At 35.6% G+C, this 17796-nt stretch overlaps 1 protein-coding gene across 2 annotated transcripts in view; it reads right to left on the reverse strand.

The window, feature by feature from the left end:
• Positions 1–17796, reverse strand: part of ANOS1 (anosmin 1) — a 136963-nt gene that overhangs the window by 24272 nt on the left and 94895 nt on the right. For both annotated transcript variants that reach the window (XM_017812330.1, XM_017812331.1), the window contains 3 exons: positions 12436–12638; positions 9777–9924; positions 4896–5045 (listed from right to left, as the gene is read on the reverse strand). In XM_017812330.1, the coding sequence (XP_017667819.1) occupies positions 4896–5045; positions 9777–9924; positions 12436–12638 (501 nt within the window). The remainder of the gene's footprint in view (positions 1–4895; positions 5046–9776; positions 9925–12435; positions 12639–17796) is intronic.

Genomic DNA, 17796 nt, shown 5'->3' on the forward strand with positions numbered 1-17796 from the left:
CGAAACACATTTTCTTTCTTCCACAAGAATCTATTGTATTCTTATGCAATATGCTTTTTGATGACTCTAGCAAAATTATGTGCATTTGCTAAGTACCTTGTACTGCCTGAAGTGTGGAGATATTTTTGCTAGCATACGTCCTGGAGTGAAGTTATTATTGCCATCATACTGAAGCATTCAAACTGAAAGATTATTTCAGAAAGAGACCTATTTTAATGTAAAGTCCAGATCCTACATTTTTATTCATGCCTTGTGCTTACTGAAGTAATGGGACTTAAATGACACTTAAGGCCTAGATAAGTTTTTCCTGCTTAACAAATTGTGGCACATTATGATGCATATATATGGAAATCCATCCACTTACTAAGACTTTTACTCAAAAACTTCTGAGTATTGAATGAGTTTCTGAGTACTGACGTGCAATCACTCCTTTACTGTATAATGAAATCAGTTTGGTCATAGTTTGCAACACACCCTCTGTTGCAGTTGTTGCACAGAACAGAGGTCTGATGAATTCTATTCAGAAGGATGGTACAAAACCAAGACCTTTGGCCCTGACGTCATCATTGTGTTCTTTTCACTGGCTTCCGAGAGGCACATCTGCAAATTTCACTGAGGGATTTGTCTTCATAGTCATGGAAGAACTACCTTTGAATGTCAACAGACATCACCATACCTTCTGTGAATCCTAAGGCACACTGCAATAAACTTAGATGGCCTGTGTAGGCTGGTATTCATGAAGGATAAATTCCCTGTCACTGAGGAAACAATGACAACATCTATTATAGAGCCTTACAGACAGAACTGAATAACTTGATTTAACTTCAGAGTTAGTTCTACTTTGAGCAGGTGGTTGGGCCAGCTGACATCCAGAGGTCCCTTCCAACCCATTTAAATTATTTTATGATTCTGACCTATTTTAGCTCTTTAGACTGAGTAAAATGATTCAAATTAAAAAGCAAAATGATTTCTCAGCTAACAAGAGAACCAATGAGAATAATCTAAAAGATTATTCTTTTAGAATAATCCTGAGGGAGTTGGGCCTGTTTAGCCTGGAGGGCATCTTATCAGTGCATACAAACATCTTGAGGGCAGGTGTCAAGAGTATGGGGCCAGAGTCTTTTTGGTGGTGCCCGGTGACAGGACAAGGGACAACGAGCACACGCTGAAACAAGGTAAATTTCATATAAATATGAGGAAAAATCCTTTACTTTGAGGGTGACAGAGCACTGCAACAGGCTGCTCAAAGAGGTTGTGGAGTCTCCTTCTCTGGAGATATTCAAAACCTGCCTGGACATAATTCTGTGCAATCTGCTCTGGGTGAACCTGATTTAGCAGGGAGGTTGGACTAAATCTTCCAAGGTCCCTTCCAACCCCAACCATTCTGTGATTCTGTGACAACATACTGGTTTAAATGTCTTCATCTAAAAAAAAAAAATTCAAAATCTAAATAATGTTTTTGTTTCATTATCTCTGCAACCATCTCTTGTTAGGATCACAATGTATACTGCAGAGAGTACAAAAAAACTTGAAAGCCAAATGAGACAAAGCAAATATTGCTACAACCAACTGAAATTTGATCAATTTACAAATGTTCAACATGTTTAAGCTTGAGACTTTTATTTCTTGAACTATTTTTTTAATCGTGGAAACTCTTATGCTTCTCAATCTACTTATTTCACGTGGTTTTATGATAGTTTCTTAATTTTTATGTTTTAATGTTGCACATTCTAATATAGGACTACAGAATGGCTGTTTCTCCACCAAAAAAAGTGTTGATTTTTCACAGGAAAATGCGAACATTATTGCAATCAACAGGGACTCCTGTGTTCACCCACCATGTAGGAGACAAAGAGGTCAATTCCTGTGAGGAAGGATTTGAACTCTGGTTGCCTACCTGCAATATAAATATATGTTATGCCATAGAGCAGGCTCAGATAAGTTCTCTGTCAGTATTTCCTATTGTAGTTGCTGCAACTCACTAAACACAACTTAAGACAGTGCAGTTCATAATGGAGAAAGATGCACGGGTACAGTTCCCAACACAGCTGGCTCCAGTAACTGCTGTCTTTCATAAATACAGGACACAGCCAATATACTTCTCCTGCTGTGTTCCTTGCGTGGTGAAACAGACTTTCTCTGCAGTAAATTGTCACTAGTAAATTTACAGTCAGTACCTCATCCATGCACTATATAATCTCCAAACTCCTGCAAGGGCTTATAGAAGTTACTGGCTTCTAAGGAGCAAGTAACTGGCTATATTTCAGTTCCACATGAGACAACGGCTCCTGCTGAGTTACTGCATATGCTGTCACTCAGAATGCGGATATTTTCTTTTTAAAAAAGAAAATTAAAAAGTCTGATGAACTGCCATATTCTGCCCCTCTTCACACACCTTTGCTATCACTGTTTGTTCTGGGAGAAAAATGAAGGCATCTTCCACTGCATGACTGGGGCATGTACTTAAACACCCCAGTGCCTATTATAGAGCTTGCCCCAGCTCATGACCAAAACAGACCTCTGAGTGCCCCCTTATGTAACTGGATGCATACATGTTCACACAAGATGAGTCAGCTGTACAGTCAGCTTCTTGGCAACTCAGCTAGTCCATTCCTGGCACAAGGTCACAGCATGTAAATCAATGTCATTTTTGACAGGTCTGCGACATTTTCCTATTATGGAGATTACACCACTTCCAAACACTCTTATTTCCAAACTATGAGTCACTATAATGATGCTGAGTACCTATTTCTTCTTACAGACATCTATAGCATTTAATACAAATATTATCTCCAAGTATGTAGTAGAGGGTGAGATTCAGCTCCAGATTTAGATGGAAACATTTAAGTATCTATAGTGCAATGTCTCTTGTTATCTCTGTTACCATGATAATTAGTGGACACTTAGTTCAAAGTATCTACTTTGGAACAAGAATATTGCTATACTGGTCACGATTTTTTCTTCCTTAAGTACAACTAACTTTGGAAAACTATTAATAAGGTGAATTTCAATAGGGGTGCTGGCATTTTGGTCACAGGACACATGGTCTTTTTTCTGGCAACAGGCTGGCAGGAAAACGGCTGCAGCTGGATCGATTGTTCCACTGGGCTGACTCTTGCCTGCAGACTGTGAGTTGCACAGCCCTGCCTGATGCCTGTGGGAGACATCATAGTCTCCTCATCTTTGAATCCTTCCCTCAGTTTTTTCAGTACAGACTGACAAGAACTGAACTTCAGCTCACAGAGAGACATTAGGTATCTCTTAGCTTTCTATAAATGGGCTGTCTAAGTTCCCTTCTGTTCTCAGTAAAGAAGAGGGGTATCTCCAGAGAACAATTCTGCTGCTGAGGGAGATGAATTGCTTCAGAAATCACCTGCTTTTCTTTTCTGACTATAAAAGGAGCTTGGTCAATGAGTCGACATCACAGTTGCAAATGGCCAAAGTTCAAGGTGATCAGTCCCAACCAAGCTCAGAATATATAAATCTCGCTTTGGATAACGAAAACCACATTTTTAGGTAAACAATAGTCCCCAATTAAAAATACCTAACTTTTTTATTTAAACTCTAAATTACTCCAGCTTCCTATGAAGCTAACTAAAACTGAAATATAATGGGGAAAGCTAGAAAAAGAAAACTAGCACAGACAAGACAGGGACAAACATTTAAAATGTGTATATAGTCAGGCTGAATCAAAGCCTGCAGATTTTTATGGAAGAGTAAGAATGGATTTGAAAGTAATTAACACAGCAGAAGGCCACCATTCAAACAGGCAGGCATTTTTTAAAAAGCAAAGGATACGCCTCATGCACAATTCTGTGTGACATATTCTTATGTTACATAGCATAAGTGAACATTTAAATAGCCTGTCCTCATTCAAGATGGTGCTGCACACACCTAAACACAAAAGCACTTAAATACTTCGGAAATTCTTTGAAAAATTCCAGAAAAAAAAGGTGATTATCCACTTGGTAGCCCTTTATTTCAAACACAAAAATTGAATGGATTTTATTTAGTGGTACTGCTACACATGTAGATTGCTCCAAGTAAACACTAACAGTGTTAGCACGTTTTGAAATAACAGCATATGAACTTGTAATGGCTAAGCTGGAGCAATTTGTAACAACCTACATACTCCTAGAGGACAAGAAAGGAAAATCCCTTTTTTGATTTTTTAATCTAAGACACTTTAAATGTATGGCATTTTCCTTTAAACTGGATGACTAAACCATAAAATTGTTGTTAGATTTTTCTGAAAACCAGAGGGATGCAGCCTAGCAGAAAACCAACTTCAAGACTTTTTCAGTGGTTGTGACCGACTATAAAGTTTGGCATAAAGCCTATTGTGTCCCTACAGTGAGGTAGTATAGATCTAAATTTTGTGATTCAAACTACTTTTTAGTTTCTGTGACACCACTGCATGATTTCCATATGCATTAATTTCCTGACTCATTTCTCAAAAGACAAAGTCCAACAAGTGACACTGCAGTGGCATCAGCAGAAAATCTGCCCTGGAACTGTATGTGCTTGAGATCTTCCAACCATCCTCTAGGGGGGCAACATTCAGATGTTCCTCCGAGCTTTTGTGGCTCTGGCCTACTTAAAACTTCAGAGAGGTAATTCCTACAGAAATAAAAATTGTCTCAGCTATGTGAAGATTCAGCATCCCAACATGACTGACTGTAATTTTGGATAACCAATTCATGTCATTTCCTCCTGTGAGACATTTACACAGATGTAACACAACACAACATTCCAATGTGAAGGTGAAGAGATGGAAGAATGGGCACAGGATTTAACTCTGAATTACTCTATAGTATTTTATTAATTTCTACAACTCTGAGACAGACGATGAGAGTCTTCCTTAGAAAAAACAGTAAATCAAAAATTTGACAAACCCGTCTTCTTCCAGTAGACTTTGACCTGAAGTTGATTGTCCTGATAGAAAGGAGTTCCAATTTTTAGAAAACGAGTGGTTTTCCTTCTTTGAAAGTTTGGGTAAGGATCTACCAGTCCTTTCTGTGGTTTCCCAGCAGACGTCCGTTCCTCTGCAACACACAGAACAATCAGGAAACTATTTAGTTAGTATGGTGCTGTAAAATGACTATGTTAACTGTGCTGAAATTCAGAAAATAATACTATCTTTCATCCAAATTATCTTATTTCAGTATCTTACCTGAATGAAATTAATATAAGGAACAAACTGTCTGTAATGGTTGAAAAGAATATCACTTGTTTGAAATTCAGTCAAAGAAAATATTTTAGACAGGGACAGAAAAAGATAAATATATTATTATAAGAAAAGGCTCTGTAAATTTTCTAAAGAATCATAAAGAAAGGGACTGTATTTATATCCCCAAGAAGAAGAAATGTTAACAGACTGACTTTTTAAACAGACATAGTATCTAGCAGTACTTCTGTATAATCATTCAGTCTTTATATTTGTGCAGTGTTTGAATATGCACAAAAACCAAGGACTGCATTGAGTGTAACCCACAGAGTGCCACATGTGGTTATTACATAAAAGTAAATATAGTCTTTTGGTATGCTATATAAGAACATTGTGGTCAGATTAAAGATCTTTCTTGCCCACTTTTCTGTTTCCAACAGTGAATGATGAATGCTTAGGGAAACACTGTAAGAGCAGAATTTTCTTTCAGTAATTCCCTTGGTTATACGTGCCTAGCTTCCAACAAGCAATGGTAATGGGATGTCTTTCATCAAGCCTTTTGTTTGGCAACAATTTATGAACATTTATCAGAGTTGACAATATTTCTAGATATTTTCAGTTGAAAAGGCAGCAATGTTGATTCAAACTGCAATTTTCATTGCACATTTGCAAATATATCCAATCCAATTAAGAGGATCAGATTATAAACAAAAAAAAGCTGTATAATTCAATAATACACCTAAATGAAAACTAGAGTCCAATAATTAGGAAGTGGCAAATTATTAATTACATACTTGAGAGAAAGAGGGAAAGGCTCAGATTTCAATAATTGTCACAAATAACAAATAAACTGGAATATTTTGCCTCACAAGTAACATAAAATTAACCATTTTGCCTTACATGTAGCTTCAGCTGAAACTCGCTTTATGGCCAAATTTTACTTTCTCAGCCCTATCAAAAAGTAATAGAGAGAAGTACAAACTAAAATCTATTAGGTATTCCTCAACTTAAAGTATTTTAATTTTATTACATCTCTGCTTTGCTATTCTCTGTCTGCTCCACTTCCAGAAAAACCAGGACATCAATTTAGAATATTTTTATATAAAGATCAAGCAAGAGTCTTGCTGTATTTCCCAGAAGTGAAGCATACAAATATAGTGAGGCAACATATATCTGAGTGTGGGGAAATATAATGCCAGAGGGCTGGGGTCAAAGCTCACAGAGGTCTGCAGGACTAAATTACTTCAGTGGGTTATGGACTATCCCTATTCTGACAATAGGACCAGACACCTTAAACCCAGAGCTTAATTCCACACAGAGCAGAGCATCTGACAGTGAAACTTCAGCAAAATTGGCATGTTGCTTCTGGAATTACTTCCCAAAGGCTATGGAAGTCCCCAAGTAAAGACAGGCCATGAATGTCATGTCCTAGATAATATTTCAAGCATTTTTTTTTCTTTTTCATATTTATCCATCTGCTTCTGAGTATTCTCAAAAGTACCTCAAGCAGGACTGACTCTGTACCTAACTTGAGAGAGATTCAGAAGATGAATTTGCATCTCCTCTAGGAGTAGTTTTTATTTGCTTTTCTACATAAGCTACAATCTAGCCATTTTTTTAAAATGTCCAAAAAGGCCTAAATACACCTCTCGGCAGAGTGCTCTATTCACTAAAATGTGTGACATCAGTGTATAGATTCAAAGAATCTTGAATCCTTTACCTCAAAGCTTTAGTAGAAAGAATGTTCAGATTTGTCTGTAAACTTATTACTGAAATACTCTACTGTAAAACAAATACATGTTTTAGTTTTTGCAGGCACTGATTTGCACTTAGAAAGAACATACTGCTCATTAACTAAATGGATGTTCACAATTTGAACAGAACAGTCAAATACTTTAAGTATATGACAATACAAAAATATTATTCTCAGTATAGTCTTAGTCTAGTTTTAAGAAAAATACAACAATTAATGAACCTTTTAGTACAAAAAGGTCACCCCAGTAAAGCAAAATAAAGCACCAGGCATTACAAAGTCTGTACTACTTATATATAAGTAGACAGCAGACTTTCACAGAGAATACTGATGGACTGTTTTCTGAAGCAAAACAACCAAGGAGAGGGTAGAGTATCCAAGTAAAATTGTGGAAGGAATTCTAAGCAATGATAGGGAAGAGGTGCCGCTGGAGTGGACAGAAAATGATGAAACAACCAAAGTCACATGTGAGGTGTAGCATAAATGAACGCCATTTGGTAGAGGGTTTGTAAGTAATACCTGAGATGTGATCTGCTTCAGATTCTGAAAAACACAATATCTTGAAGAGGGAGAAGTGAAATTAACATCTTCCTCTCTCAATGCAGGGATGATATAGACCAAGAAAGCCAGATCATCAGTGAAGCCATGGAGAGCTGATACAGCACTACCAGTGAAGGGGTTTCTCACAGTAGGTATGGAATGGTACCAAAAATTACATGGTTCAATCTCAACTACTCAGCTTCAGCTTAGAGGTTTTTTTTTATACTGAAAGTCTTTATTTACTATGTTTAAAGACTACAATGATCTGACCTGATGTCAAGATTAGCAATAAAGTATGAGAAAGGTCGGTTGATTAATTATCCCTGCTCCCAAAATGGGAATGTTTATAAAGCTATTATCACAGTAAAATGAGAGAAAGAACTTCAACAGCTCGCCCATTGTTCCTTTGGCTAGTTCTGTATAATGGTATCTAGAATTTTCTTCCAGTTATCAGGACACAGACCAACCCCTGACTCAGCTGAAATCCCAGCACCAGCATTCTTCTGTGATCTGACGTAAACCCAGCTCTTTCTCAGAGTTGTGATGTAATCTGGCAACATGACAGTCAAGATGACTGGGCCGAAAACTAAACACCTTGAATTTTAGCACTGAGAGCAAGAGCAGGAAATTGGGAGGGGGGTCGAAAAAAACCAACAAAATTTTTGCTTGCTTCTCTAGCAAAATGAACTTTGCAGGGGGAGTGGAAGGGGAGGAAAAGAGAAAGGAAAAACAGTAGCAAATTCCACAAAAAATTCTTAGGAAAAGATTCAGCAAAACATGAACACCTCCCATAAACACCAAAGATATGTTTCTAGTGTAGCTTAATGGCTCAGTGTTCTGGAATTAAACACCCAGTTCTCACTGTAATTTTTCTTCTATTACATCTCCTGTGTACAAATAGAAAACAAAGGACAACTTTATGTGGCGACTCAAAGAAGTTTTTGACATTGTGCACAGTCCTGTAAACTACATTACTTTTCTAGGGGATGACAAAAAGCACAGATACAATGTAGGAGAGCCAATAAGGAAAGGGCAGAACTCTTATATTCACATACATTGTGCTTCACTGAGGATTTAACACAACCGAGGATTTAAACTTGACTAATGTACAAACTGTGAAGGTTCAAGCTGATATTCTGGTATGGATTTGAAGAAAAGACATTGTATGGAAGAGATGAAAACTTAACCTTCTTCTGCCTCTTAAGATGGCCCAGAAAAGTAGTAAAAGTAAGTTTAATATGGGAAAAAGAAAGAATATTTAGGTTTACTTTTTCTTCTTGGTACATTAATATGGGAAGCAATCGTAGACAAGAAGGTCTGTTATAGCTAAAAACTACTTTACAATATTTTGTGTATTCCCAAACAGAATATGGCAACAATAGCAGTTGATTAGTTAGGTTGAAAGTAATTACAGTTCTGTTATGAAAATGGCCACAAGTTTAAACTTTGAGTGTACTTTAGAGAATGTAAATGAATGGAAAATGCAATGGAGACAGGGAAGAATATTTAAAATCATATTCTTTAACATCTTATTATCAGATTTTTTCTATATTAGTTAAACAGAGAAACATCAGCAATTGTGGCAGTAACCCAGTAGTGTATTTTAATTGTACAAATAGCATTTAACCAAGACTAAGAATCATGGTTTACTCTCAGATTCAGATACAGTTTTCAATTATATTACTTAGCATGTCAGGTTCCAAAGACTATAGCAATGCATAACCTAACCTCTAAAGATCTTGAGATTTAATTTGAGTGCAGGTCCTATGTAAGCAATATTTTGAGAATGCATTGCTTGTTAGATATGGAATGTTTTTGATTTCCTAAAAGAAGAGACAATATTTTATATCAATTCATAGTAAATACGTATTTGTGTGGTCCAAGAACCTGAAGGTCTATTATAGGCTACTAAAAATAGTCAGGATTTTGAAAGATACTGCAGGTTAATACTGTTCAGTTAAGACAAAGACATAGAAATGATTTTATTCCACACACTGACAAATACCATCAGTATTTATACCTATATAACATCTAAAGAACACTAACACAATAGTCATGTAGATGTTTCATTGAAATTGTTTATTTTAGGTGAGTAGGATCTAAGACAAAGAATTAGGCAGAAACTGACACCAATTCTTAGATAAGAAATTTAACATGAAAAGGTTACTCAACTTGACTGAGAGAAGATCTTTGTACTATGAAACAGCCTGCTTTAAGAAAATTATTTTTTTAAATTTGAGAAATCATTATATAAAACATTCAAATTCCAGATAAAGGAGAGAAAAAGCATTCAGGTATTTGAATATGATTACTCACTATTACTCCTGATGTCCTGAGTCGTGCTAAAATGGAGAGAAACCTTAGCACTTTTTAGGCGTATCTGACCCCAACGTGTTACTGCCTGCAGTTCTACATTGTAGTTGCTGTTGGGCTGGAGTCCCTCCAGGACCACATAATTTTGGGCCTATAACAGAATAAATATACAAAGCAGTTATAGTATTGCTGAAACACAGCCCTTTATTAAAAACAGGCCTGTTATCTTAGGTACCCAAGCTTTTTGAAATTAGAAAACTCATGTATAAATTTCAGAGTAAAATTTCCTTTTTAAAAAAATCTCTTTTATTGGACTCTGTTTTTCTGTGTCATTTAAAAATACTAACCTTGTTGATGCTATTTTTGCAATTCCAAACCTTTGTTTAGGCCAAAACAAAGGGTTTTCTTCCATATAAAAAGTTTTTTTCTTATGCCAAAATCATTTTAGCCAAAGAATTTAAATGTTTTATTCCCCAATTTCTGTTAGTAAAGCAATTGAAAACTTTTTCTACAGAAGCCAGTCTGAACACAGCTCAAATCCAACATTTAATACATTCTTCAATATTTTCTATTTGTTTCAACTCTTGAAAACAAAAAATTAAAAAAAAAAAAATACCCACTCATTGGTAAGAACACTTTTCCCCTATAAAATGGAAAATATAATGGAAAAAGTTTCTAGTGTCATGGAAGTGTCTTTAATAGGGAAACAACAGAGTAGGTTTATCATTCTCACCAGGCAATAACCCATAAACTAAGGCAAGTCGCACAATACTGCAAAGAAGAGTCCAGGCTTCTCAACAGTCTTAGAGTTTAATTTTGTCTAGATTTAATTATAAAAATGTCCTTCTAGCACAAGTGCCAGGTGGAAGACATTATTCCTTATTTTTATTAGAATTCCTTGTGCCTCTTAAGTTTGACAGTCAATCCAGAGTGAAAAAGACAACTATTTACCCACGCAACCATCCTATATTTAACACTTGGAATGTTAACAAGGAATTGCCAGAAACATTTAATATTAATTATCTTTACTTGTTTTGTGCTGACATATTGACTATAGCTCTTGATTAAGAGTGTTAATATTGTATTCAAATTAACTGAATGTCTACCTGGAATGATTTCAAATGGAAATCAGTATAAAATTATTTGAATTAGGCTATATATCTAAACATTAAAACTGGGCAAAAATAATCTTCACTTATGTGATTTTTCAACCTTTCCTTTTTTTTTAAGTTTTCCTGCATTTTCCTTTTTTAGCCTAAGATTTGCTATAATATTCAAATGACCACTGATTAGCAATAGCATATGGAGTGTCCTGTAGGGAGTTCTGAATATCACTGGCAGCGATGTACAGTTTCATTACAGGCTGCAGAAGAAAAAGTACAGTAAACTAGGACTAATACAAAAGATATTGTAAGAGCCATACTTTTCTATAAAAATACATCTTGATTCTTCTGTATTTCCCTATATTCAAGGTCAGAAACTTGGTCTGAATTAACATAATGTTCAATATTAGATCTGTTTTAATATATTTGTATGTAGGATGTACGCTATGCAAAGTGCCAAATCAACATTAAGGACCCAGATCAATTTTAAAATTCTCTGGGGTTTGTGATTTAAGGACCAGCTTGTAGAGAGAAAGCTCCCTGGTGTCTTTAGGCTGAAGACTCTGTCTTGAAGGTCTCAAGCCAATGTAAACTGTCCTGAGGAACACAAACTTTTCTACATAGCATAGTCCAACCCTACTCCTATCTTGCCAGAATAATTTTTTTAGAGGACAATTAAGAACTAACCTTCTTTTCTGTGCAAATTTTCTTGCATGATTTCATCACGCAGCCTTCATTGACTTTATTTTTATAAAGGTTTGGTGACTGAGGGACAAAGAGGGAACTATGACCCTGTGACTGTCATTCATTGCAGTTCAAGTGGGCAGCCAGAGCCAAAAGACAGTGTTGACGTAGACATGGGACAAAATTCTCATAATGCATCTGTGCACAATGCACTGAGAATCAAGTTCAACCTGTTATCTGTAATAGATTTCTATTTCTTTTAATTACTTTAAAATAATATGCAATATATTTAAGGATATCATAACAGAAAGCTTTCCAGTGAACCAATACCTAATACATCATTAAAGAAACTCATTCTTTGCTGTTAAGGAAATATGTCAGATCTTTGGTACAGCAGCTTATTTAAAGAGTTTTGAGAATGTTCTTCCCTTGGACCTATGCTGACTATTTAGCAGTTATTCTCTAAGATAGTATCACAAGTTTTATTTGCGTAGTGAAAGAACAATGTCACAGATGAAGATAGGCTTTTAAAATAAAACAAGCACTGCATCTTTAAGAAGCACTAATAGAATAAGCCTGAATTTGGAGGACTAACAGCATTTAACTTTCTATTGAACTTTCCTTGAAAAGCTTATTGTATTTAACTTCATTTTGAGGCAGAAGTCTACTTCTCTCCCTGAGTTCAGTCTAAGATAGCATTGAGAGATCAAAATTGTGATATGAAGACCCTGGTGATATGAAGACCCTGGTGATATGCAGACCACCACTTTAGCAGCTGCTGAAATCATTCAATTTGTCACATATTTTATACTTATACTATACTTTGTGCCAGAAATAAGCCAGATTTCTGTCCCATTTATTAATTTCTTTCTTACCCCATCGGTAGTCTTCCTTCTCTTTTTTTTTGCTGGAATTACATATTTGCTGTAGGTCCAGCTCCAGAAGACTTTGTAGTGGTGCACTGGGATATCAGGCTCTTCTGGAAGATCCCATGTAATCATTACATTCACACTGCCATCATTGCTTGCACTGATATTAGCAATTCTGATATTAGATGGAGCTGGTGGAGCAGATGGATCTGGAATTTAAAAATAAACAAAGAGATTCTAAAATAAAGATCATCTTCAATAGGGTAAATATTATCTTCATCTTATATATTTACCAGGCATACACAAGCTGGATTAAACACACTAAATATATTGAGGAAAATTCAGACAAAGATTTCCCATAACTGATATGGCTTTTTGTAAATTTTAGAAATTCATACTCTACTGAAATAAAAATTATGGGTTAGCATCTAGTTTTGTCATTACTCTGTGGTTTTGATAGTTCACAAACATTATGAAACTTTGTCAAAATGTACTAGACTATTGGTTTTACTACCTTAAATACACTCAAGTTCTACAAGTAGCATTATAGAGTCACCACAGAATTGTATTGTAGAAACACTGAATATTTTTTTGGTGTTGCCAGATAATTCTCAGATGATTAAATTACGTTTCAACATGTTGAATCTTTCTCCAAAATTCTAATATTGGTATTTACCACCATGGGACATAAACACTTCCTTAGAATTAATGCAATTATTCTGTGACAGAAGTCTATAGGGGTTTTTTTGAATGAAAAAAAGCAGTTACCTTCCCCTGTGATTTATTTCACTATTCTGTTCAATTCCTGGTCAATATTGACTGAGATAACAGTTGTCAGTTGTCTCTGTGCTGACACTTGAGTTAAAAAGGACACCTGACAGTCAGAGGCTCAAATACCGAATCTTTTCCAATATTGAATATAAGGTCCTTCTTGTGGACTTACTACATAATATCCTGGCCCTAAGTAATGTGAATCAATGGAAATTTTGCAGCTGAGCTTCTGAAAGTCCAATTTGCTATTTAACAAATCCTAATTTTTAATTCTACTTTTTAACTCTGACCTTTTTTTAAATGGCTGTGGTAGCCAAAAATTCATGACAAAATACAAGGAAACTGCAAAACCAAAATTTACTAGACATAAATGATGAGACTCAAAAAAAAAAAAAAAAAAATTAAAAGTATATCAAGCACAATAATGGAAATTCATGTTAATTAAGACCTTTTAGGAACCTGTACCCTTATTTGCCAGAAATAAAACTGGAGTTGTGCACAGGGGACACCAGACATGCACTTCACCTGCATCTTTTTATAACGGTAAATGAGCTGTTAAATAAACTTTCCAGGCGTACTAAGTTCATTAGATAATCCCTATGACAAATGGTCTCACTGAAAAAATCCATCATTTACTTCATGAAAAAAGACACATTCAGAATTAATAAAGACAGCATTTCACTTTTAAAGATCAGCAGATGTGAAATAATGGCTTATTCTTGTTATTGATCAGGACTCTTGCTTAAGTAACAATGGATACTCCTCACACATGCCATTTTACTTAAATAGTAACGGATGTCTCTGTTTCCTCACATATATAATTCAACCTAAATTTTGGCCATAAAAGTTACAAAGCATACTTAAGAATTCTGGAAATGTAGCATAATTTACAAATAATAAGAATTCCTTAGTTCCATTTGTGGTTGTTTTTTTTAATCCACTCACAAGCCATTTGCTTTTATTTTTTTCTGGCTTTGGAGAAGCACTGCTGTTACACTAATTTCCTTACCTGTTGTGGTGGTTTTGGCTGGGGTAGAGTTAATTTTCTTCGCAGTGGCTGGTATGGGGCTATGTTTAGGATTTATGCTGAACACAGGGTTGATAATATAGAAACGTTTTTGTTATTCCTGAGCAGGGCTTGCACAGAGCCAAGCCTTTTTCTGCTTTTCATACTGTCACACGGGCAAGGAAGCTGGGGGTGCATGGAAGCTTGGAGGAGACACAGCTGGGACAGGTGACCCAAACTGGCCAAAGGGATATTTCAGACCATATCACATCATGCTCAGTATATAAAGCTGGGGGGAAGGAGAAAGGGGGAGACGTTTGGAGTGATGGTGTTTGTCTTCCCAAATAACTGTTATGCTTGATGGGGCCCTGCTCTCTTGGAGATGGCTGAACATCTGCCTGCCCATGGGAAGCAGCGACTTAATTCTTTGTTTCACTTTGCTTGTGTGTGCAGCTTTTGCTCTCCCTATTAAACTGTCTTTATCTCAACTCGTGAGTGTTCTGGCTTTTACCTTTCTGACTGTCTCCCCAGTCCCCATGGTAGGGGAGTGAGTGAGTGGCTGCGTGGGGCTTGGTTGGTGGCTGGGGTGAAACTACAACACCTGAGAAGTAACCAACCACTCCATCTTAAATTATACGAAAGTACTTATATCAGAATGGATAAATTAAAGAAAAATTTAGCTAAACGGTTTGTACTACGCTCTGATACAACTTTTCATTTCCTTCTATTGTTTAATAAAATAAGTAAATATAAATGATATTCACATATGACAAATACAAACATAATCATGATTCATACATCTAAAACCTTTATTAAGCATTCATCTTCACTATTTAAAATGTTTGGGGGGTTTTTATGGCACACAGATATGAGAATGTATTAGGGAAATAAAACATTTATAACCTGAAGTGCAACATGATCATATTACTGTAGGTGAATTATTTAGGTTATCTCCCAGAAGTACTATGCATCATGTATTATGTATACAAAACATATGGGATAGAATTAAAGTGTTTCAGAGAATGTCTTTCCAAATGGTCAGATATAAGCAAAAACAATTCTAAGTATAAAACTTGTTTTTCCTCATTCTGCATCTACAGAAGACTGAGACTCATTTAAAAAAAAATCTAAAAGTTAAACGAAATAACTCTTCTGGACAAAGGGCATTATGATTAAAAATATTTTGAAGTTCTAGTCACCAATTTTTTTTAGGTCTAAGAGTAAATGACCAAATTTAGATTCTTCCTTCTCAAATGTTTCTATCTCCATCTCAAAAAAGAAAACAGTATGCACTATGTGCATATTGAAACCAATAGATCATTTCTTCTGAATTCTATAGCACCAGCATTTCATCCTGTATCTTTTATAATTACATAGTTTATTTAAAACATTACTTTATCAGTAGCATTTCTTCTGTGCTCATTATAAACAGTCCAGTCAGCAGACAAAATGCTGATCTACGTTTGAAAGAAAACCTATTAGTGTTTCCACTTTGCTATGTGAGAATGTGAACATTATAATAAAAATCATTGGCTAATTACAGTTAAGGAAAGAAAGAATGTCCTCATAGAAGGAATATACATGTGAAATAATACAGCAATAGCAGAGGTTTTCCTGAGTGCCCTCTTTCTTCAAAGATTCTTTTGCAAATCTCACAAACGCCATCCACAAAGATGCCTCTGAACAATGAGGAACAGTGGTAGTGGTAGTAGCAGAAGACAGAAAGGAGATCTGCAGCTGACAAACATGAAAAGGTGAGACATTTGAAAGTGACACATTTTCTATAAGACCATTTCTAAAACTAGTAGAGTAACCTGAAGAAAATAATAAGCTAGAAAGATGTAAGACATCAAAGATAAACTAACCTAATTTATTACAGTTTTGCGTTTAATCATCTGGAAAAAAAACCATATCTGATTGTATGGACACAACAGTAAAATATTTCTCGAATTTTGGGTGTATTACCTGAAATATTAAGCCACTTAGTGAGCATTTTATACCAGCTGAGAATTCATTCCATATTAAGTATTTCAATATCACTATATAATTTATTCATGTATTTCTGTGACACTCAGCACTATTACAAGTGATAGAATTATCATTTTGTAAGCTAAAAACCCAAGAATATTAATCGGTTCTTCATTTGAAAGGATTTATTTTCACAAGTAGAACAGACAAGCGAGAAGGAATAGCAGGGCAAGCTATTTGATCTCTGCTATTAACAGGAAAAAAAACCAGAACAACCAAAACCCACCATCAAAGAAAACATGCACAGAAAACCAACACCCTCCTAGACCTCTCAAATAAACAAGAACCCAGAAAAACAAAAAAACCCTGTTAAGTGCAAGAGCATGGTTCTCCACAATGCATGCCAGCCAGCTACCAGATAAGAGATTAGTTAGTTTTTTTCTGTGTTATTCAACAGAAAAGTCGTGCTTCTACAAGGTGGTCTGTTATGCTTATGTCTATGTAGATATTAAAAGCACTATACAACTCGTGCTAAAATACTTCAAGGTCTAATAACTGGTACTGAATCGTAAAGCTTACATACATAAGGTGTTTGTTAACCTGGCTATAAAGCTCAAGTGACATTGTGCTGACTATAAAGCCAACAGCCATTCTACTGTTAGTCTTCATATACCTGTGATCCCTTTGACTGACTGCCCACATGTATAATTCAGACACATTAACATTAAATTACTGGAATGGAAACTGCTGCCAGTTTTTCAAATGTAAATTCTGAAATTTTATATACATGAATTTATCTGAGTGTTAAATCAAATTCTTTGGTCTGCAGAAAGAGTGATGCTAGTGGCAGTTTTTCCATTGCATTTTATACTACAACTCAAATAAAATAGAAGTCACTCTATATCTCTATATATACAAGAATTTGGCACAGACAGCTGTCCTCAACTCTGAAAAAAATTCTGGTCTCAGCAACCTGACAAGTAAATCGCTTCTCACTGCTAGAAATGATAGCTTCATTAGGTCAAGGCTGAAGCTGCTGTTCCAGCACTTGGAGTAAGTACTGCATTTGTCTGGATTGTATTTGGCTTGAGTATACCCAAAGGACTTAAATTCTTGTCTTGCTGGCTACTCAGCCATCACAAGCAAAACTCTGTCTCCAGTCCCCAAACGGGAGGATTTCTTGCTGCAAATAAAGGAAAAAAAGAAAAACCTCACATCATCGCCATTTCAAAATGCGTGTCTTCCCACACTCATATTTGTAAACATAGTGATAGTTTATATTTTCCAAAATTATTTCAATCAATAGAATCTGGAAACACTTTTGTAACCTTGAAAAACAGTATGGGCAAGCTATACACAAGAATTACATCATACACTGTTGCAATGCATCCACTTTGGATTTCAATGTGGCAACTGTAGTGAAAACAGTAAATGATTTGGAATATGTGTCAGAGAAGGGGATAATGACATTGCAACCAGAATTCTCATTCTGAGCTGTAAAAGTGAGAGCAAGTTTGACAACAATTTAAATCCTTTTTTATGGAGGTTTTTTTCTGACTTAAAATAGATCTCCCATTGCTATCTTTCAAACATTAGACCTTCCAACTTTAAAAATCTGCTGA

The sequence above is a fragment of the Lepidothrix coronata genome, unplaced genomic scaffold, assembly GCF_001604755.1.
Source record: "Lepidothrix coronata isolate B3197 unplaced genomic scaffold, Lepidothrix_coronata-1.0 Scaffold35, whole genome shotgun sequence".
NCBI classification, from domain to species: Eukaryota; Metazoa; Chordata; class Aves; order Passeriformes; family Pipridae; genus Lepidothrix; species Lepidothrix coronata.